Source organism: Molossus molossus, unplaced genomic scaffold (genome assembly GCF_014108415.1).
Source record: "Molossus molossus isolate mMolMol1 unplaced genomic scaffold, mMolMol1.p scaffold_m16_p_6, whole genome shotgun sequence".
NCBI classification, from domain to species: domain Eukaryota; kingdom Metazoa; phylum Chordata; class Mammalia; order Chiroptera; family Molossidae; genus Molossus; species Molossus molossus.
The window spans coordinates 63,311,348-63,334,310 of NW_023425399.1; the positions used below are offsets into that span (position 1 = coordinate 63,311,348).

The 22,963-nt window shown below is 36.5% G+C and overlaps 1 protein-coding gene across 7 annotated transcripts in view; it reads right to left on the reverse strand.

The window, feature by feature from the left end:
* ANKRD12 (ankyrin repeat domain 12) overlaps positions 1–22,963 on the reverse strand; it is a 158,667-nt gene that overhangs the window by 5,766 nt on the left and 129,938 nt on the right. For all 7 annotated transcript variants that reach the window (XM_036245575.1, XM_036245570.1, XM_036245571.1 and 4 more), the window contains 2 exons: positions 8,237–12,936; positions 3,485–3,583 (listed from right to left, as the gene is read on the reverse strand). In XM_036245575.1, the coding sequence (XP_036101468.1) occupies positions 3,485–3,583; positions 8,237–12,936 (4,799 nt within the window). The remainder of the gene's footprint in view (positions 1–3,484; positions 3,584–8,236; positions 12,937–22,963) is intronic.

Sequence of the window (22,963 nt, forward strand, 5' to 3'; positions counted from 1 at the left end):
TCATAGAGATAAATACACCGTACTCTGATGCCAACTACTTGTAAATCTTTGACAATTATAGCACAATCCTTCCTTAACGTGTTAAGTGGGATCCAAAACTTCTAATTATGTAATATGCAGAGCTACCTTATCATAAGGTTAATGAAATGATCTATCTAGGCAATCTTTTGCATTTAGCAAACTGGAAATACTAGGGTCCAGCTGCAGATCCTAATGCATACTGATCCTGGTTACAGACTTATGCTATCTGGTGATAACTATCTTTTTTTGGCTTAAACATCAATGAGGACAACTCTGGGACCTGTGGCTGGTTAGAAATTTAAGAACAGAGTTAGTGATTCTAGGAATCCCTGTTACATGACATTAATTTTTTTTAGACGCACTGATTGGTTGCTTCCTACATTGACCCTGACCAGGGCAAGGATCAAACCCAAACCCCAGGTATGTGCCCTTGCCTGGGAATTGAACCTGTGACCCTTCAGTCCTCAGGTGGACGCTCCAAATGCTGAGCCATACAGGCCAGGGATGACATTCATTGTTTTGTTGGCCCTGTCTAGAAGGCGGGGCTGGGAGAATACTAAGGATGTAGTTAGTCTTCTTCCCACCATGTTCCCTATTTTCCCCTTAACTGACAAGAACTTTGTCCATGCCCCAATGGAGAATGTGGCCACATTATTTCCAAATATATATTGTTGTCAAGTTTTACTGTATTTATAATTTAGTGAAAAGACAAAGAAACACGGTCTTGTTTATTACTCTTGTAAATTCTTATTTTTTTTTTTATCCTCACCCGAGGACATTTTTCCATTTTTTGTTCAGATAGAGTGGGAGGGAGGGAGAGGAAGAGAGAGAGAGAGAGAGAAACATGGACGTGAAAGGGACACATCAAGTGGCTGCCACCCGAACGACCAACCAGGGCCGGGGACAAACTGCAACCGAGGTACGTGCCCTTAGCGGGAACTGAACCTGGGTCTCTCTGGACCGCAGGCTGATGCTCTAACCGCTGAGCCAAACCGGCCAGGGCTACTCTTGTAAATTCTTATGTGACAAGTGATACTCAAAAGAGAAGTAAGTCTAATTAAACACTTAGATTTTTAAATTTAAGCACAAGTTTAAGGTAGGACTTTAAGTGATAAATATCTCAAGACTTGATCAGATACTAAGAAAAAGTAGCTAAAAGTCTTCCTAAAAAGTTTGTTGCAGTCCTGTAGAGATTAGAAGCAATAACCAAAAATCCCTTAATACCACGAGAAAAGGTTTTATATTTACCAGTTATAGGGGTCTATGGCACAAAATAGATGAAGAAGCTCTGCCTTAGGGAATCAATCACGTCTGGATCAAATAAATTTTAGATAAGGTTTTGTTTGCATATGAGTATGTTACATCACATTTTCAGAAGTCCCTGACCCTCTCCAAACATTAAGAAGATGTTATAGTTTTGTCAATCCAAGTCAAATAACTTTTTATTTTCTTTTAGGTTTTTTATTTTATTTTATTTTATTTTTCAGATAGAGCAGGGGGTGGGGGGAGAGAAACATCGATGTGAGAGAGACACATCGAGTGGTTGCCACCCACACGACCCCAACCGGGGCTGGGGACAAACTACAACTGAGGTACGTGCCCTTAGCGGGAACCGAACCGGACTTTCCGGTCTGTGGGCCGACGTTCTAACCACTGAGAAACCGGCCAGGGCTCTTTTAGGCTTTTAAAAAAATTGATTTTAGAGAAGGAGAATGGGAGAGAGTGAGAGAAACATCGATGTGAGAGAGACACATTGATCAGCTGCACCCCCATCTCCCAGTATGCACCCTGACTGGGAATTGAACCCTTGACCTTCTAGTACATAGGATCATGTTCCAAACAACTGAACCGCACTGGCTATGGCCTTTTATGATTTTTATAAATAATTAGATAGGTTTTTTTTCCTGTCATTTCATGCCAAGACATACCACTAGAAACTGAAATACAAAGGTAAGAACCAGTAAGCACAGCCTTTGTAATTTTCTTACACTAAAGTAACTAGTACCAAGCAACAATTCTAAAATGTGGAAATCCAAATGTCTATCTAGAAATTCACTGGTATAATTCTGCAAATACAACAAATGATAAGAAATTGTTAGAGATTTTTATAAATCAAAAATATACTAAACATAAATTGTAACATGGGAGCAGCTATCCTAAAATAGGTTTAAAAATTCTCCACCTAATCACAAGGTAAAAAACATGTCCAAAAATGGTTCTAAATAAGAAAAATTCACTAATAAAAAACTCTAGGCCATTGTAATCTATTGTTAAAAGTTATTTTTTAGACGAAAATGTAGGCAAACAAAATTTCAGACATCATACACAGAATTTTCACCGATACATCACCTAAGGCAACAGAAACAAAGGAAAAAAATGAATACATAGGGCTACATAAAACTAAAAAGCTTCTGCATAGCAAAAGAAACAACCACCAAAATGGAAAGGGAACCCACTGTATGGGAGAGCATAACTGCCAATGATAGATCAGATAAGGGTTTAATTTCCAAAATATACAGAGTGCTCATACACCTCAACAAAAGGAAGACAAAGAACCCAATTACAAAATGGGCAGAGGACCTAGACACCTTTCCAAACAGGACATACAAATAGCCAAGAGATATATGAAGAAATGCTCAACATCACTAATCATCAGAGAGATGCAAATTAAAACAACAATGAGATGTCATCTCATACCAGCCAGAATGGCTGCCATCAACAAATCATCAAACAATAAGTGCTGGCAAGGGTGTGGAGAAAAGGGGACTCCAGTACACTGCTGTTGGGAATGCAGATTGGTGCAGCCACTATGGAAAACAGTATGGTGTTTCCTCAAAGAATTAAAAATTGATCTGCCATTTTGACCCAGTGGTCCCACTTCTAGGAATATATCCTAAGAAGCCTAAAACACCAATCAGAAAGAATATAGGTACCCCATGTTCATAGCAGCACTATTTACAACTGCCAATATTTGGAAAGAGCCCAAGTGTCCATCAATAGATGAGTGGATTGAAAAGCTGTGGTACATATATACAATGGAATACTATGCAGCTGTAAGAAAGATAGATCTCTTATCCTTTGAGACAACATGGAGGGACCTCAAGAGTATTATGCTAAGCGAAATAAGCTCGTCAGAGAAAGAAAAATACCACCCGATCTCACTTATTTGTGGAATATAATGAACAAGGTGGGCTGATGAACAAAATAGACCAAGAGACATAGAAAGGAATATGGTTCAGACTGACAAACCTCAAAGTAGGGGGGTGGGAGGGTATTGATGAGATGAACCAAAGAATTTATATGCATGTATGCATAACCAGTGGACATAGATAACAATGCTGGGGGCGGGGGGCAGGATGGAGAGGAGGGGGTCTGCGGGGGAGGAAGAAGAAGCATCTGTAACAAAAATAAAAATTGAAAAAAAAAAAAAGTTATTTTTAGCATAAATGTAAACATTTCTTACCCTTTCAATGCTGTGTTGCAAACGTAGTTTCATCCTTACAACTTCCTGTTGCCGAAATAGCTCTTTGAGTGGATCTGACAGTGAAGGTGGTGGTGTAATCTAATTTAAAATATATATACATTTAAAAGTATTAGGTTTTATTTACAACAATGGGCTATGTTTATAAAATTAAACCCTTTTACTGCATAACTTGAAGATATAAATTCAGTTGTTCTCTGAATAATATAGTAACAATTATATAATGCTGAACATTCTCCCTCTAGCTCTTGGAGTATCTATTATTTCCCCTCTCTCATCCTAGCTTATAATTGTTGTCAGCATTATTAGGACAAAGTAAGATAGCTTAGTATGTTTGGCACAGTACAGTAACTTAGTTGACTCTTCTGAAGCTGGGAGAAACAGATAATAGTGTGCTTCATAATGTTGTGAAACAGGAATTATACAACAACCACTTATGAAAAGCTTTTGCCAAAGAATCAAACCTGGATCTAATCAAACTTTATATTTAAAATCAGTAAACAGTTTACAGGAATTATGGAAGTCTGAAAAGTTAAATAACATAAGGATTCAATTAGTCAAATCAATGTGGAAAGTACAAGACAAATAACTTATCGATTATTTTTCAATGAGCTGGCCTCTAATTGCAATGATAAATTTGTTTAATTTCTATGTTCAGTAAACTTCTTAAAATTTTACAAGAGTAAGATTAGAGTTTGGTGCTATTGTTGTTGTTTTGCAGTCATACAGGCCTCGTCAAGCAGTACAGAGGTAGACTATCTATTCCTTTGAGGCTGGGATGTCAGAGAAAGCTTCTTCCAGAGGATAATGAACTATCCTTAATGTAAAGGAATAGTTAAGAGAAATTAGTTGTGGGGAAAAAGGAAAGAGAAAGAAAGGAGGGAGATAATTCCCAGAAGAGAGGATGGTATAATCAAATGCATGAAACAAATAGTATGGTGCCTGAAGGCAAAGTCCCTGGAACATCAAATTTGAGGGAAAGAATGATGGGATATAAGGATAGAGAGATCAGCACGGACAAAGTAATAAAGGTTGTAATCTATTCTGTAAACCAGCTTTTCTTAATGTTCCACTAAACACTGGGTCCGTAATGATAATTTACAGGACACAGTTCCAAGAACAAGTTTGGGAAACACAGTATATATTTAGTACTCATTTAGGTGGCTACTAATTAACAAATTAAATCTTAATACTTTTGAGAAGTCCTACATTGAAGTTTATTTTTAGATTAATGGTGTTTCCTAAACTTATTTGACCATGAAAGCCTAGACCCTCCTGCCCCCAAAGTTATTAATATGTGGTGGAACAGATACCATGCATAATACATTAGGATAAATTTTGTATGCAATGGAAAACTACCCACTCTTGGAATCCTTCTGTAGGGTTCCTATGTGTTATCACCAGCCATCACAGTAGATTACCGGTAGTGGCAAGTCTTTTTTTTTTTTTGGTATCCTACTGTACATCTGATATTTGGAAACCCGACCTACAGTTAATCCTCCCTCCCTTTATTTCCTCTGGAAAAATGGCAGCATTCTGGTTAAATTATTTTTAAAAATTGATATAAGAACAGACTGACTTTGGAGATATTTCACCACATTTTTTTTTTAAACATCTATTGCTGTTTCTCATCTTGGGTAAATACCCCTTTTTAATTAAATTTTTTTTTTATCCTCACCCGAGGACATTTTCCCATTTTTGTTCAGATAGAGTGTGTGTGTGGGGGGGGGAGAGAGAGAGAGAGAGAAACATAGACATGAAAGGGACACATCGAGTAGTTGCCACCCGCACGACCCAACCAGGGCAGGGGAAAAACCGCAACCGAGGTATGCGCCCCTAGCAGGAACCGAACCTGGGTCTCTCTGGACTGCAGGCTGATGCTCTAACTGCTGAGCCAAACCAGCCAGGGCTATTTTGCTCATTTTTGATACCCAGTTGGCATAATGATTAGTTAAGAATTATTTGCACATGCAATATTTTAAATATTTGATTATGCAATATTTGCATATGTGAGTGAACAGTTTAAAAGAGTTAATGAGGTCCTAGCATGGCAGTGGTAAGATAAGGGGAGTGGAAGTGAGGTGAATCAACATGACTTAGTGACTGATGTGATGACAGGGCAGAGGGGATGAGGTGAGTATTAAATTTTGGGTTCCAAGTCTGAGAAATTATATAACAGACAGTGACAGTACCTAAAGCAGAGAGGGCAAAAAAAGCACTTTTGAGATAAGATAAATGAATTTGGTATTAGACATAATGATTCTACAGATACCGTGGGACATTCAGATGTCCAGAAGCAGCTAGAAACATGGTTATGGAAATCAGTAGTGTATTCACGGCTAAAGATAAACTCGGAATTCATTCCATAAGAGTGTCCTAGTCCTTAATTAGATTATAGCTGAGAGACAGAGGCAGACATGTAAACAGTCAACTACAATATTTATAAGGGAGGTATAAGGAAGACACAGCAATTCTGCTTCGACAAGGTTTTGCACACAGGTGACATCACAGCTTGGAACATAGGCATGAAAAAGGATAAAGAAGGGGGCCTGGAGAGAGCAACATTTTAGATAGGGAGAATAGTACTGACAAAGTACCAAAAGTAATGAACGAGATTTACATAGAAGAATTCAGTTTGGCTGATATACAGGGTAAATTTGGAAGGAGTAGTGAGAAAATAAAGCCAGAGGGAATAAACTGGGGTCAAAATATGAAATGAATGGTTATGCTATGTTTAGATATGGATTTTAAACTGTAGACAATGGGAAGCCAGCTAATCACAGCTGAGATCTTTAAATAGGAAACAGCTTTCTATTGTTTTTCTTTTCTTTTTTTGTACGTGCCCCTAGCGGTAACCGAAGCCAGGACTCTCTGGTCCACAGGCTGATGCTCCAACCACTAAGCCAAACCGGCCAGGGCCTTTCTATTGTTTTTAAAGGGATATAAATTGAACAAAAGAGAATGTTCCAGCTGAAAAAGACTAGGAGAAAAAGTGAAAAAGTTCTGGCTGGTGTGGCTCAGCTGGTTGGAGCATCATCCCATATACCAGAAGGTTGCAGGTAAGATTCCCAGTCAGGGCACGCAGGATGCAATCAATCAATATTTCTCTTTCACACATCAATGTTTCTCTCTCTTAAAAAAAAAAAAAAAAAAAAAAGCAAAAATGTTGCTGTAATATTCTAAATGAGAGAGAATGATGAGGGCCCTAAACCAAGGCAGTGGTAGAAGGTATGAATTCTGGAGAAAGTTTAAGGCAGAATGGTTTGAGTTTGCTGACTGGTAGGTTTCTACTTCGGTATCATCACTAATCAATAAAAATTTGTTTTTGAGGGAGAGAGAATCAATCCTTGTAATCTGAAGTCAGAGTGAATGCCATGGTGCATGGTTAAATCTTTCCCCTACCCGTTTCAGCAATGAGGCACACACACCCCAGCTCCTAGGAGTGTTGACTGTCAGCTCTCACTAGAGTTCCTCTCTAAGAATGACCTTTCAGGGAAGCAAGTTGGTGTGGTCACTGTCACGTTTCCTCCTTTAGTGCAGGCCACTTATGAGAAAGGCCATCCCACTCCAGAGCTCCCGTGGGTTCAGCTGAGGTCACTGTTGCAACTGCATTTCAGTTCACCTCCTTGCTCTGCCCAGTTCTCCTTCCCTCACACACAGGTATTGTTCCTGATAGCACTTACTAATAAATCTCTTGTACACAATTCCAGGGTTAGCTTCCTGGGAACCAAGCCTATGACATGTATCTGAAAGTCATTTAAGTGAGAATGCCCAGGAGACTCCTATATTTGATTCTGGAGAATTTTTGGGGACTAACTGGCACAAGAAAAACTGCTGAAACCACAGCAATAGATAAGATCACACTGACAAAAAGCTGACAAAAAATTTGATTTCTAGAGAACACTGATGTTTAAAGGGTGGAGGAGTCACTGAGAGAGGATTAGTTAGTGAGACAAGGGAATTAGAAGAGGGCCATCCTGAAAGACCAGGGTGGGATACTGTGAATATTTGTGTTGTTTTGTTTTTGTGTTTTTGGCTTTTGCTGCTGGTGAAATGGAGGATTGGCACGATTTTAAAACAAAGAGGCCATCAAGAGTGCTAATAATGTTGCTAAGGGTGTGAAGGAAACAATGATCATAGACACTGGAGAGGTAGAAAAACTGTTTGCTGTTTGTATAAACAAAAAGAAAAGCAGTTAGCGCAAGACAGTACTTTGGAGACGGTGATATGTGAAAAAGTGAAGATGCTACATACATACTGACTTCCTGAAAGACACCCCTGGAATGAGTACTGAAAGTGACTCGTTCAAGGACAGTAGGGGGTGGTTTTATAAATTTAAAAAAAGAAATGTTTGTTTACAGGTTAAACAGTACATTAGGCATGTACTGCATATAAGGTTAAAATGGAATCATTTAGGAGTCTGAAATGGATTAATTCAATTTACATGATTTCTAATGGGAAAAAATGATTTGGTTTTCAAACAAACCATTTTGAACAGTCTTCTGGAACAAATTCAGTTTGAGAACCAAGGTTCTACTGTAGATTGTCTCAATAATTTTTCTATATTGATTGTATTTTGAAATATTATCAGTAAAATCCAATATTAAAATTAATTTACCTATTTCTTTTTATTTTTTAAAATGAGGCTACTAGAAAACTTAAAACACCATATGTGACTTGCATTATATTTCTATTGAACAGCATTGCAGATGTATATCAAGTGAAGGTACTTACTGTGGGAATGCAAATCTTGCTTAAGGGGTTTCCATCCAAGAGATAAGATCCATTAAATGTCACGTACTCATCATAATACTGAGGTGCTTGAGGAATAACACTACATAACAGTTTGCGCTTTTCTTCAATTTTTTTTCTTATGTGCAAGTATTCAAAATATGGATTTGCTCTCTCTGAACTGTATGGCTGAATCTCATCTAGTTTCAGAGAGTCTACAATGGCTGCTAGAGACTGCTGAGTTTTCTCTTTTGCTTGTAGTAAAGAGGGACTCACTTGCACAGGCTGAGGTACACGTGACACTTTCCTTTTCCGTGGGTGGTGAATTTGAGGTTCATCTTCTTCAGTTAATCTTATTCTTCCTCTAGGAGATGAAGATTCACTATCTTTTTCTGGTAATAGTGTACAACTGGCAAGAATTGGTTTGCTCTGATTTGCCACTGTATTTGCTTTGTTTCTAGTCATCCTCTGTGGGATTTGGTTTTCAGTTTTATCATCTTCAGCGTTTTCTTCTAATTCTACTTTAACTAATTGACTATATTTATGCATTTCTGGTTGAGCTGGTTGTTGTAAATGGCTTTCCAGACTTGATAAAGTGCTTTGTTGTGATTCTTCATCTTCGATAGAAAGCAAACACTTTTCACTTTCAGAACAAAGTTTTGGATTATCTTGTTCATTTAGGTTTCCTTTTGGAATTCCTGCATTCATTTCACATAAATCAGAATCACACTTATCATTCATATGAGTTAAAACTAAACTCTCCAGTTTGCTTTCTTTTTCATGTGAAACAACCTGAATATCAGAAGTGCTATTTTCAACCTCATGGCTATCAGAAGACTTATACATTAGTTTGCTAAATGCATAATGTATATTTAGCTGGGAAGAGGAATCACTTCCATTAAAGTCCTTTTCTAATGGTAATACAGGCAAAGTATTAGCCTTCTCAAAATTTGGTGATGCTTCTTCAACAACGCTTTCAGAGTACACTGGAACAAAGGCATCTGTCTTTTGAACATCTGTTAGGGCAAAAGTATTCTCCATATCTTTTGTAGATTCATTATCAGTATCTAAAACAGAACTGATAATTTGAACTGCATTTTTCTGTTGTAAAATACCTGGTTCTTGACTGGCAACATATGACAAAGACATATGTTTAGAAATAGATTCAGTATCTGAAAGTGATTGGCTGTGGAAAAATCTAGGTTGCTGTGAAGACAGAAAGGATGCTGCATCCTCAGCACAAGAGTTGACTGTCAGTTCAGTCTGGTGCAGAAACAAAATATCAGTATTTTGTTCTTTTAATATTTTGTTTTCAGAATTACAAAAAACCTGAACAGAAGAATCTTGATCAGGTGTAGTAGAATTTGGGCTGATAAAGTCATTGCTTCTTATTGATTCTAATCTATCAACAGGTATCTCCCATGATTTATTTTGGATTACACCAACCTGATTAGATGGCTCTAAATGAACAGGACTGTCCATTAAAGTGCACACTGGAGCAGAACTCTTGATAACATTTATATCAGCTGAAATATATTTGCTGTTTACAGATCTAGTTGGAGAGGCTGCAAAACTGGAATGTATGTTAGACACATTTGAAAGTTCTCTTTCAGGCACATTTGAGGATACCTCAGGTTTGGGAGAAGGACAAATATCTTTTGGCACAGCTAAGCCACCTTGATTACTTTCTTCTAATGTTGTCTGGAATTGTTTTGTATGTTCACAAATGACAGATGGCATGCTACATCGTCGAACTTCTACAGTTGGTCTCCCATCATTTATGACTAGTTTAGCATCTTCTACGGAAGCTGATCGGAGATGGGATGTTGGAAGTCTGCTTGTATAAGGTGGTTTAATACGCTCTGGCAGTTCAGCCAGGTTATCGAAGTCCTTTTCATGAAGTGCAGGAGATTTGGCAATTGGCAAAAAAGGTGACTGGGAAAAGGACATTTGGGAATCTGAACCCTCTAACAAAAAATCAGAATCATACTCAACTGGAGGTCTTGGGGTAGTTACTGTAGTATGACAGGAATCTTCCGAGCTAGCAACAGAAATCATAGATACAGATCTGGAGCTGAGACCTGGCTTTTCACTTTCTGATCTAGGAGATCTGTTTAAACAATTATCTGAGACAAAAGATGACTTCCCTAAATTTATTATGTTTTTGGTGTCAACAGATTGTGATCTGTTACTTACAGCATCTTTAGGTTGTTTCTCCTTGGTATAAGCATCAGTCAATTCTGAACTCTTTGACCTGATAAGTGCTTTATTTTTGGACTCAGCTAGTGTATGCTTTGTTTTTTCTTTATCTTTTACTTTAAGTTCTAAACAATTGCGATTTCTCAACCGTTCCTTTTCTTTTTGCTTTATTTTTTCCTTATGCTTTTTGTGCCACTGCTCTATTTCTAGATCTTTAAGGCTTAGCATTCTTTCAAAACTTGTCTGCATTAAATCATCATTCACTAACCTCTTTTCTTTAGGTCGAGTATCTTTTGATGCTGGTGATAACTTAGGTTTGGGCTTATCTGCTTCAGATTTTACTCTGAATAAACTATTTAGTTGAATTTTATCTTTATGTTTGTCCCGTTCTTTGTATCTGTCTATGTCTTTATCTTTTTTATCTTTTTCTTTTCCATCAGGAGTTTTCAAAGGCTCATCTTTTTTTTCTTTAAGGGACAGAGTTTTTTCATGTTGTACTTTACTACTGTCTGCTATACTTGACTTCTTCTCTTCCTGGAAGTGTTTGGAGTTAATTATATTTATACTTTCTTTATCTCTAGATTTTTCCTTTTTATCTACATCCTTGTCTTTATTTTTGCTTTTTTCTGATTTAATGTAGTCACTATTATCTGACTGTTTGCTTGTTTTTTTTTCCATCAAGTGCTTTTCTTTGCTTTCTACTAGATGCCTCTCTTTTTCAGGTTTGTCTTTGTCATGTTTTCTGTCCATTTTTTCTTTACTTTTCTCTCTGTCATCATTTTTTTTAACAGTAATATTTTTTATCTTCTCCCCTTCCTTATGACACTTCTCTGTATGATGTAAATATAGCTTGTCTCTTTCTTTTATTCTGTCAACACATTCACTAAGATCTAATTTGTCTTTCTCTGACTTATGCTCATGTTTTTTCTTCTCTTTTTCAGAATTTTTTCTTTCAGCTTTCTCAAAATCCTTTTCTTTACCTTGAAATCGTTTGTCGGATTTTTCCTTACTTTCTTTTATGTGCTTTTCTTGTTTATCAACTTCTATTTCCTTTTCCATTGAATGTAACCCTATAGATTCCTCACTGGCACTTAAAGAACTAAATTCTGTTTCTTTATCTATAGGTACACACTCTTTTTCTTCTTTTAAATCTTTTATTTTTTCCTCTCTAAAGGATTTCTCACTTTCCTTTTTAGTTTTTTCTCGTTCTTCTTTAAAGTTCTTCTCTTTTGAGACATGCTTTTCCTTGGTTGATTTATCATCTTTTATGTTTTTTTCCAACTTTGATTTTTTTTCTAATGTTATGGAGTCATGTTCCATATTAAAGAATATATCTTCAGTTTCATCACTTTTAAAAAAATTCTCTTTCCAAAATTCTCTATCAAATTCCACACTCCGCTGAAGCTCTTTAGCACCATCCCTATTTTTGTATTTTTCCTTTTCACCTTCAATTTCCTTTTTATGCTTTTCTTTTTCCCTCTCTTTATGTTTCAATTTGTGCTTTTTTAATGTTTTACCTTCTTTATCCATTTTTTTCAGTGTGCACTCTGAATTCTCAAATGTTGAACTATGATCTTCATCCTTTATTTTAGCATTTGACTTTTCACCAAATTCTAAGTGGAAATCTTTCTGATGTTTTTTTTCCTTATGCTTACAAGATTTTACACTTGAACTTTCTGGCAAGAATTCCGATTCTGTATTATCATATCGAACAAGATCAGGCTGTAATGATATTTCAGAACTTCCTGGTGATAAACATACTTTGGTGTGTTCTTGTTTTAGTGGTGTTGACTGCTTTTCACTTAGTCCACAAGAATGTTTGGGAGATTTACCACTAGAAATATGAAATAAATGTAATGAAGAATCATCCTTAGGGCTAAAAGATTTCCTAAAATTCCCCTCTTCTCTGGTCTTTTCTGTACAATCTACTGCAGTATTAACTGTCAAGTTTGTTACTCTGGTATTTTCTTTTCCCTCTTTTTCTTGCTTCAGCTCTTGGTTCTCTTTATTTTTGTTCTGGTTCTTTAATTTTCTTTTAACTTTGCCTTTCTGTTTGTGTTCATTTGAAATTCCATATTCCTTTTTTGTTTGTATATCAGAATTTGATGTTTCAGGTATAGAGCATGGAGTAGAAACTTTTTTGTTCTGAAGAATTTCTTCATCTGAACTTTCAGAACTTGAATACAAAACCCTAGAAGGCTTTTGTTTTTTACTTTTATATGATTTAGGATAGCAAGCTTTATCCTGTTTTACAAATAAACTATTCTTTTCTATTTCAGATTCACTCTCTTTTCGTAGCTCTTTCCTAAGAATATGCCTATCATCAATCATTTTATTTATTTCTTCATCATCATCATCTTTGAACTCATACTCATCAAGGGCAGATGGCAGAGGTGCTTTGGGAATTATCTGTTTACTTTCACAGATGATAGAGTCTTTCTCTGTGTCGGAGTCAATATTTTCATCAACACTGGAAGGATTTACAGATTGAGCCTCCTCAGAATCTAGAATAAGAAAAAACAAATCTATTGTTGGTTGAAAGACAACTGTCAGAAAAATAATAAGACAGACAAAAACACAGAATATACAGTAAATATTTCAAACAATTCAGCAAAAGATTTCAGAATTATATGTAATACTATAAAAATATGTAAGAAATCTGCTACAGTGTCATGGAAATGCTTTACAGAGAATCTGCTTCAGAATGGAAATTTCTTGTATCTCTAAAAGCACACGATGTACTGAATTTACAACACATGTATCAGAAATGTGTAATATAAAGCAGAAGTATACATAACCTATGGGACTGGGTTTTAGGGAAAATACTGGCTACCAATGTTATATAAAATTTTACAAATATGTACTTTTCTCTGGAGAGGAGATTTAACTTACTAAGTAAGATACTTTTATGCAAAAAAAAGATTCAGAACCACAAATTTAAAGGGTTTAATTACATAAACACCACATATTGTTTTATGTTTCAAAATTTTTATTAATAAAACCATAAGGGATCAGGTGATTCCCAGATCGTAATAAATAAAAGTGAATGGTTTTGACTATACAAAAAATGACTTAGCTTACAAAAATAATCAGAAAAATCAAAGAACTATATTCTCTAATTACATAATTAAGGTTATAACACTTATAGAAATATGCACTTTGAGAAAAGCTACTCTATTCCTTAGTTTTCATATCTGTAGCAATGTAGACTTGATACTAATATATGTTTTAGTATAATAAAAGAAATAATAGGTCCAACTCCTATATATTTTTAAGTACATGGAAATTTTTTTGTTGTTGTTAATCCTCACCTGAGGATTTTTCCATTGATTTTTAGAGAGACTGGAAGGTGGGGAGGTGAGGTAGGAAGAGAGAGAAAGAGAAAGAGGGAGAGAAGGGAAGAGGGGGAGAGAGAGAGAGAAACATCGATGTGAGAGACACATTGATCTGTTCCCTCCTGCATGCACCCAGACTGGGGCTGTGGATCAAACCTGCAACTCAGGTATGCGCCCTTGACTAGGTATCAAACCTGTGTCCCTATGGTGCGTGGGCCAACGCTTTAACTACTGAGCCACATTGGCCAGGGCAAGTACATGAAAATTTAGTTGCATCCAAACTTTTGTGTAAACATAGACAAAGTACTGCTAGATTCTATTATGGTATCATTTTTAAGAAAAAGATTTTTCTTTCTTCCTAGGTGGGAACCTTTTCTTAGCTGAAATGTATTTTGCATACATGGGCCCCTAACTAAAAGAATAAAAACAAAACAAAACAAAAAACAGGCCTCTGATCAAGGGGGGGATAAAAAACCATTACAAATATGATAATACTTCATCTACTAAGTATTTAATATTAAAATTACAAATTTATTTTAATACGTTTTCTCCAAAGTGATCTAACTCTCAAATATTCCACAATTTTCTTCTAGAAAATTCAAGTATTTTGGAGTTGTCTATAAGGTACTGGGCACTGCAGAAGACCTCTAGAGAGATCACAATCTTGTTTTTGGAGAAGACGTGGTAATATTCTAAGACAACATTATTACTAAATTCCAATGAGTGATATAGTTATTTTGACAAATGGTATTAAAAAGGAAAATTTTTGAATTTATAACTGCTTGTACACATGTAAAAAATATAATTCTTCATTCCCAATTACCAATATTGCAATATATAATACCAAACTACAAAACATTATATTGCAAAACAGAAAACTATTTTGGGAGTATTTTGGATCCTAATTAAATAATACAAAAATACGTATCTATATAGTAGGTGTTATTTCCTCTGTTAACGTCTTATTTATAATTTGTTTGTAAGGACTTTGCCACTTGCAGCCAAGGATTTAATTCTTTACATTTATATATAACTATTCTATTTATATTGTTTTATCACCAAATAATTGTTACCTTTGCATATCCCATTAAATATCAGTTCTACATTGAGCATCAGTCTTGAATATTATGCTCCATCAGGCATATAAGGACTAGGAGATAGAGGTGACAAGATGAAAATAGTAGTTCTGCCTTTTAACAGCTATATAACTTGCCAATTGCTTAAATGGCAGTAGATACTAGGTCTAAAGGGTGTACGTGGGAAAGTCTGCCTGGGAGAATTGGGGAAGGAAAGCAGGCTTCTAAAAGAAGTAGCACTGAGCCCTGGCCGGTTTGGCTCAGCGGTTAGAGCGTTGGCCTGCGGTCCGGAGAGACCCGGGTTCGGTTCCCGCTAAGGGCACGTACTTCAGTTGCAGTTTGTCCCCGGCCCTGGTTGGTCGTGCGGGTGGCAGCCACTCGATGTGTCCCTTCACATCGATGTTTCTCTCTCTCTCTGTTCCTCTCTCTCCCTCCCGCTCTATCTGTACAAAAAATGGAAAAATATCCTCGGGTGAGGAATAAAAGAAGTAGCACTGAAACTAAGACATAAAGGACACACAAAAATTTGGGGTAGAATTTAAGGGTATGAAACTTATATAAACAAGCAGCATTCACATCACAGCATGTATACCATTTCTTATATTTTTCTTTTCATTTACTAGATCATTGATATTTTTCCTTTGAGTTACATTTTCTTCATTACTATTTTCAAGGGTTGTGTATTATGTTGAGTTAATACATAATCATTTAAACGGATTCTTCTACTGAGGAGACATTCAGTTGGTTTCCAATTTAAAACCACAGATATTTAATAATATAGAAAACATTTATGTAAACTCCTGAGGGGCAAATCAAGATTGAACATAAGGTGATAATTATTAAAACTGAGTGACAAATATATAAGGGCTTATAATACTATTATTTCTACTTATGCATATATTAGAAAGTTTCTATAATAAAAGTAAAAACATTAATTTACTTACAATTAATTTTAAATCTATTTAAAAATGTTTTAAATAATGAATATATTCTGCAATGCATAGAATAAAACAAACCTAAACCTTTAAACATAAACACTATATTTAGTTGAAAAAAAATTTTCCTGCTCTGGCCAGTTTTACTCAGTGGTTAGAACATCAGCCCTTGGACTAAAGGGTTTCAGGTTTGACTCCTGGTCAAGAGAACATACCTGGGTTGCAGGTTCAATCCTCAGCCCTGGTCAAGGTCGTGTCTCTTTCACATTGATGGTTCTCTCTTTCCCTCCCCTACCCCTCCCTTCTATTCTCTCTAAAACAATGGAAAAATATCCCTGGGTGAGGAATAACAACAACAAAAATTTCCTAATCTTCTGAACAAAATCAGTAAATGTAAACAGTTTCAGGAATACATTATATATGAACATGTATCCTTTCATCAAATATTTTAAATTATTAATGGTAGGATCTATAGCAAAAAAACAAACAAAATACATCAGCTACTTTCTTTCATTTACAGAACCTTTCTGCCCAACGAATGTTACACGAAAATATAATGAATGTTACACGAAAATATAATGAAGACGATAGTTGTAGCACACATCATAACAAGTATCAAGTCAAATAAACAACACTAAATTCATGTTGTAGTTCTATGCTGATATTAGGATCATCTGACTCCGGACTTTTCATACTCAGTAACAATATGGCGTAATGGAAGAGTATACAGGTTTTGCCATTAACCCTTTTGCTCTGCCACCAATAGGTTGGTAATCTGTTATGAGGGATTAATGCATAAGCCTGTTGGGAGAATGAAATGAACTAATTAATGTAATGTGCCTAGCATAACCTGTCACATACCATGTGATAAATGTGATAAATATTAACTCACTGCCTAGAAAAAAGGAAAAATGTTATTAAATTATCTAAATAAAATGTTTCACATTAAATACTGCCATAATCAATAAAGCACATGTCAATTTAAAAAGCTCAATTCCAGAATTTTTCATATTTGCTTAACTTTGTACCAAAAGATTTTAATTTAATCTATTTTATTTTATTATAGATACTATCACAGATATCACCCCCCGCTTTATTACCCCCAACCCAGCCCCTGCCCAAACCCAGGCCTTCACCACACTATTATTCTGCGTCCATTGGTTATTCATATACATACAAAGGTTCTTTGGTTAATAAGTTCCCATCTCTTCCCTCTGAGATATGTCAGTCTGTTCCATGCTTCAGGATCGATTTTGTTCATCAGTTTATTTTGTTCATTAGGTTTCACTTATAAGTGAGATAATGTGATATTTGTACTTCTCTGACTGCTTTATTTCACTCAGCATACTATCCAGGTCCATCCATGCTGTCACAAAGGGTAAGAAATCTCTCTCTTTTACAGTTGCATAGTATTCCATTGTGTAAACATACCACAGCTTTATCCACTTATCTACTGATGGGCACTTGGGCTGTTTCCAAATCTCAGCTCTTGTAAATAATACTGCTATGAACAGAGGGTGCATATAGTCTTTCTGATTGGTGTTTTGGGCTTCTTAGGATATATTCCCAGATGTGGAATTGCTGGGTCAAACGATAGTTCCATTTTTACTATTTTGAGTAAATTCCATACCGTTTTCCATAAATTTTGGAAATTTGCACCAATCTGCATTTCCACCAGTGGTGTACTAGCGTTCCCTTTTGTCCACATCCCGGCCAGCATTTGTTGTTTGTTGATCTATTGATGATAGCCATTCTGGCAGGTGTGAGGTGATACTGTAGTTTTAACGTGCATCTCTCTTATGATTAGTGACAGTGAGCATTTTTTCATGTCTCTTGGCCATATGTATGGCCTCTTTGGAGAAGTGCTGATTCAGGCCCTGTGACTACTTTTTAATTGGGTTATCTTCCTTTTGTTGAGTTGTATGAGTTCTTTATTTACGTATTTTGGAAATTAACCCCTATCAGGTATGTCAGTGGCAAATTTTCTCCCATACAATGGGTTCCCTTTTCATTTTGATGGTTTCTTTGCTGTGCAGAGCTTTTCAGTTTGATGTAGTCCATTTATTATTATTATTTTTTATCCTCACCGGAGGACATTCTTCAGTATTTTGTTCAGATAGAGTGGGAGGGGGAGGAAGAGAAACATCGATGTGAAAGGAACACATTGAGTGGTTGCCACCCACATGACCCAACCAGGGCCGGGGACAAAATGCAACCAAGGTACGCCCTTAGTGGGAACCGAACCCAGGTCTGTCCGGACCGCGGGCCGACACTCTAACCGGTGACCCAAACCGGCCAGGGCAATGTAGTCCATTTATTTATTTTTCCCTTTGTTTCTCTTGTCCTAGGAGATGCATCGGTGAAAATTCTGCTACATGGGATGTCTGAGATTTTGCTGCCTAGGTTTTCTTCTAGAAATTTTATGGTTTCACTACTTACACTTAAGTCTTTTATCTATTTTGAATTTATTATTGTGTTGGTGATCTAGTTTCATTTTTTTTTTTTTGGCATGTACCTGTCCAATTTTCCCACCACGATTTATTGAAAAGAATGTCTTTACGCCAGTGTATGCTCTTACTTCCTTTGCCAAATATTAATTAACCATAATGATGTGGGTTGATTTTGGGTGTTTCTGTTCTGTTTCACTGAACTATATGCCTATTCATGTGCCAGTACCAGGCTGTTTGATTACAATAGCTTTGTAGTAGTTTGATATCTGGTATTGTGATCCCTCCAACTTTCTTCTTTCTCAAGACTGCTGCAGCTATTTGGGATCTCTTTTGGTTCCATAAAGATTTTTGGATTATTTGTTTTAGATCTGAAATATGCAATTGGTATTTTAGTAGAAACTGTATTTAATCTATACACTGCTTTAGGTAGTATGGATATTTTAATAATCATTCCAATCCATGAACACAGTATATGCTATTATTTGTTTGTATCTCCCCCTATTTCTTTTTTCAATGTCTTGTAGTTTTCTGAGCACAGGTCTTTTTACCTCCTTGGTTAAGTTTATTCCTACGTATCTTATTATTATTTTTGTTGCTGAATGGTAAATGGAAATTTTTTTTTAGTTTCTCTGAGAGTTCACTATTAGCATATAAAAATGCCTTCAACTTCTGGACATTAATTTTGTAGCCTGCTATTTTGCTGAATTCATTAATTAATTCTAGTTTTTTTTAAAAGAGTCTTTAGGTTTTTCTATGTACAATATCATGTCACTGTGAATAATGACAATTTTACTTCCTCCTTTCCAATTCTGATTACTTTTCTTTTTCCTTCTTGTCTGAATGCTGTGTCTAGGACTTCCAGTACTTACTATACTGAATAAGAGTGGTGAAAGTGGGCATCCCTGTCTTGTTCCTGTTCTTAAGGGGCTTTTAGCTGTTGTTCATTTAAGTTATGAGGGTGGCTGTAGGTCTGTCATATATGGCCTTTGTTATGTTGAAGTACGATCCCTCTATTCCCACTTAGCTGAGAGTCATTATAAAAAATAGGTGCTGGATTTTGTTGAATGCTTCTTCTGTGTCAGATGATATGATGATGTGATTTTTATCCTTCATTTTGTTTATGTGGTGTATCACATTTATTGACTTGTGAATATTGTACTAGCCTTGCATCCCTGGGATAAATCCCAGTTGGTCGTAGTGAATAATTTAAAAAAGTATATTGCTGGATCCAAATTGCTAATATTTTTGTTGAGGATTTGTCATCTATGTTCGTTAGGCATATTGGTCTGTAATTTTCTTTCTTTGTAGTGTTTTTATCTGGTTTTCAAAGTAAGATAATGCTGATCTTGTAAAAAGAGGTTGGAAGAATTCCTTCCTCTTGGATTTTTTTTGAATAGTTTGAGGAGGACAGGTGTTAATTCTTCTTTGAATGTTTGGTAAAACTCTCCTGTGAAGCCACTCAGTCCAGGACTTTTGTTTGCTGGAAGACTTTTTTTTATTACTGTCTTAGTTTAATCAGTTGTTATCCGCCTATTCAGGTTTTCTAATTCTTCCTGATTCAGTTTGGAAAACTGTATTTTTCTAGGAATTTGTCCATTTCATTCAGCTTGTTGGCATATAGTTGTTCATAGTTTTTAAAAATTTTTTATTACAATCCTCTGGATATCTATGGTGTCAGTTGTTACTTCTCTTTCATTTCTGATTTTGTTTGTTTGGGTCTTCTCTCATTGTTTCTGTGAGACTGGCTAAAGGCTCATCAATCTTGTTTATCTTTTCAAAGAACAAGTTCATGGTTTCACCATGATGTTTTGCTTCTTAGTCTGTCATTTATTTCCACTCTCATCTTTCTTATTTCCTTCCTTCTACTCACTCTGGGCTTTTCTTGTTGTTCTCTAATTCTTTTAGTTGTAGGGTTAGATTGTTTGAGCTTTTTGTTTGTTTGTTTCTTGAGGTAGGTCTGCAGTGCTATGAACTTTCCTCTCACAACTGCTTTCGTGGTGTCCCATAAATTTTATGTTGTTGCGTGTTCATTTTCATTAATTTCAAAGAAGTTTTTGATTTCTTCCTTGATCTCATTGGTAATCCATCACTGTTTAATAAAATGCTATTTAGCCTCTGGTGTTTGAATGTCTTTGAGGTTTTTTTTTTTTTTTTGTAGTTGTCTTCTGGTTTCATGCCATTGTGATTTGAGAATATACTTGATAGATTTCAATCTTCTTGAATTTGGTAAGGCTTATTATATGCCATAACATATGGTCTATCTTTGAGAATAATCCATGGCACTTGCTGCTTTTAGATGAAATGTTCTGTATATATCATTTAAGGCCAGTGATTCCTTTTTTTTTTTTTTTTTTTTTGTCTGGAAGATCTATCCAGTGATGGCAGTGGGGTGTTCAAGTCCCCAACTATGACTGTACTGCTGTCAATCTCTCCCTTGAAGTTCGAGTTTTAAAAATACATATATATTTAGGTGCTTCGGTATTGGTTGCATACATGTTAAATAGTGATACTCTTGAATTGATCCCTTTAGTATTATGAAGTGATCTTTTTTTGTCTACTGTTATGGCCTTTGTTTTGAAGTCTATTTTGTCAGATGTAAGTGTTGCTACTCCAGGTTGTTTTGGTTCCATTTGCATGGAATAGTTTTTCCAACCCCACACTTTCAGTCTGTGAGAATCTTTTGTTCTAAGGTGAATCTCCTATAAACAGCATATATACAGGTAATGTTTTCTTATCTATTCAGCTACCCTGTCTTTTGAAATATTTAGTCCATTTACATTTAAGGTTATTATTGATAGGCACTTTATTTTTTTGCCATTTTTTTCCTTTATATCTTTGTTCCTTTCTCTCTTATTTTCTTCTTATAGCAGTCCCTTCTGCCTTTTTTTTTTTTTTTTTACAATGCTGGTTTGGTGGTAATATACTCCCTTTTAGACTTATTTTTTTGGTCTTGGAAGCTGTTTATTTTGCCTTCAGTTTTTTTGTTTGTTTTTTTAATTCTCACCCGAGGATATTTTTCCATTTTTTGTACAGATAGAGTGGGAGGGAGAGAGAGGAAGAGAGAGAGAAACATCGACGGGAAAGAGACACATTGAGTGGTTGCCACCCGCATGACCAACCAGGGCCAGGGACAAACTGCAACCGAGGTACATGCCCTTAGTGGGAACCAAACCCAGGTCTCTCCATACTGCAGGCCGATGCTCCAACCGCTGAGCCAAACCAGCCAGGGCTGCCCTTCAGTTTTAAATGATAGCCTTGCTGGATAAAGTAGTCCTGGTTTCAGTCCTTTGCTGGCCTGAAGTGTTTCTATTGAGAAATCAGCTGACGGTCTAATGGGAACTCCCTTGTACGTAACTTTCTTTCTCTTGCTGCCTTTAATAAAAATAATAAATTATTCTTTATTGATTTTAGAGAGAGATAGAAAGAGAGAGAGAGAGGAAGAGAGAGCGAGAGAGCGGAAGAGAGAAACATCGATGAGAGAGAACATTGACTGGCTGCTTCTTGCATGCCCTGCACTGGGGATTTGGTCCACAACCTGGGCATGTGCCATGACTGGGAATGGAACTGGTGAACCTCTTGGTGCACAGGTCACCACCATTCAACCACTGAGCCACATTGCTTGGGCTCTCTTGCTGCCTTTAAGATTCTTTCTTTGGCCCTGGCTGATTTGGCTCAGTGGTTAGAGCGTCGGCCTGTGGAGAGGCCTTGGATAGATTCCCACTAAGGCAGCGGTTTTCAACCTGTGGATTGCGACCCCTTTGGGGGTCGAACGACCCTTTCACAGGGGTCGCCTAAGACATAACAGTAGCAAAATTACAGTTATGAAGTAGCAATGAAAATAATTTTATGGTTGGGGGTCACCACAACATGAGGAACTGTATTAAAGGGTCGTGGCATTAGGAAGGTTGAGAACCACTGCGCTGAGGGCACATACCTTGGTTGCAGTTTGTACCCAGCCCTGGTTGGGGTCGTGGGGGTGGCAACCACTCATTGTCTCTCTCTCACATCAATGTTTCTCTCTGTCCCCCTCCTTCCTCTCTCCCTCCCACTCTATCTGAAGATAAATGCAAAAATGTCCTTGGGTGAGGATAAAAAAAGAAAAAATTATTTGTCGTTAACATTTGCCATTTTAATTATGATGTATCTAGGTATGGGTCTTTTGAGGTTCATCTTGATTGGGACTCTGTTTCCTAGAATTGTGTGACTTCTTCTTTCACTAGATAAGGGAAGGTTTCTGTCATTATTTCTTTAAACAGGTTTTCTATTACTTGCTCAGATTCTTATCTTTCTGGTATCTCCTGAGCAGGATACTCTAGAAATGTCCCTTGTGTATGTTTTTTGGGCTCTTCAATTGTATTTGGATCTTGATTGCCAATGCCACATTTGAGGGTGGGGACTCTTCTAAGGCTTGCTGAATGGAAGGCTCAACCTGGACAACACTGTGCCAACTGTTACACAGGTGTTTGAATCTGCTGTTTGTGAAGCTTGCTAGACTTTGTCTCATGTTGTCCCAAAGCTCCCTGATACTATCTAGGTATGGTATCTAGGTATGATACTATCCTCCAGATTTTTTTTTTGGTATGTGTCCCTAGCAGGAACTGAACCTGGAATTCACTTGTCCGCAGGCTGATACTCCAACTGCCGAGCCAAACTGGCCAGGGCTCCTTCAGCTTTTAATTATTTTTCTGGGACTTCCAGTCAAGATGGCGGAGTAGGTAAAAGCAGTATCACATCA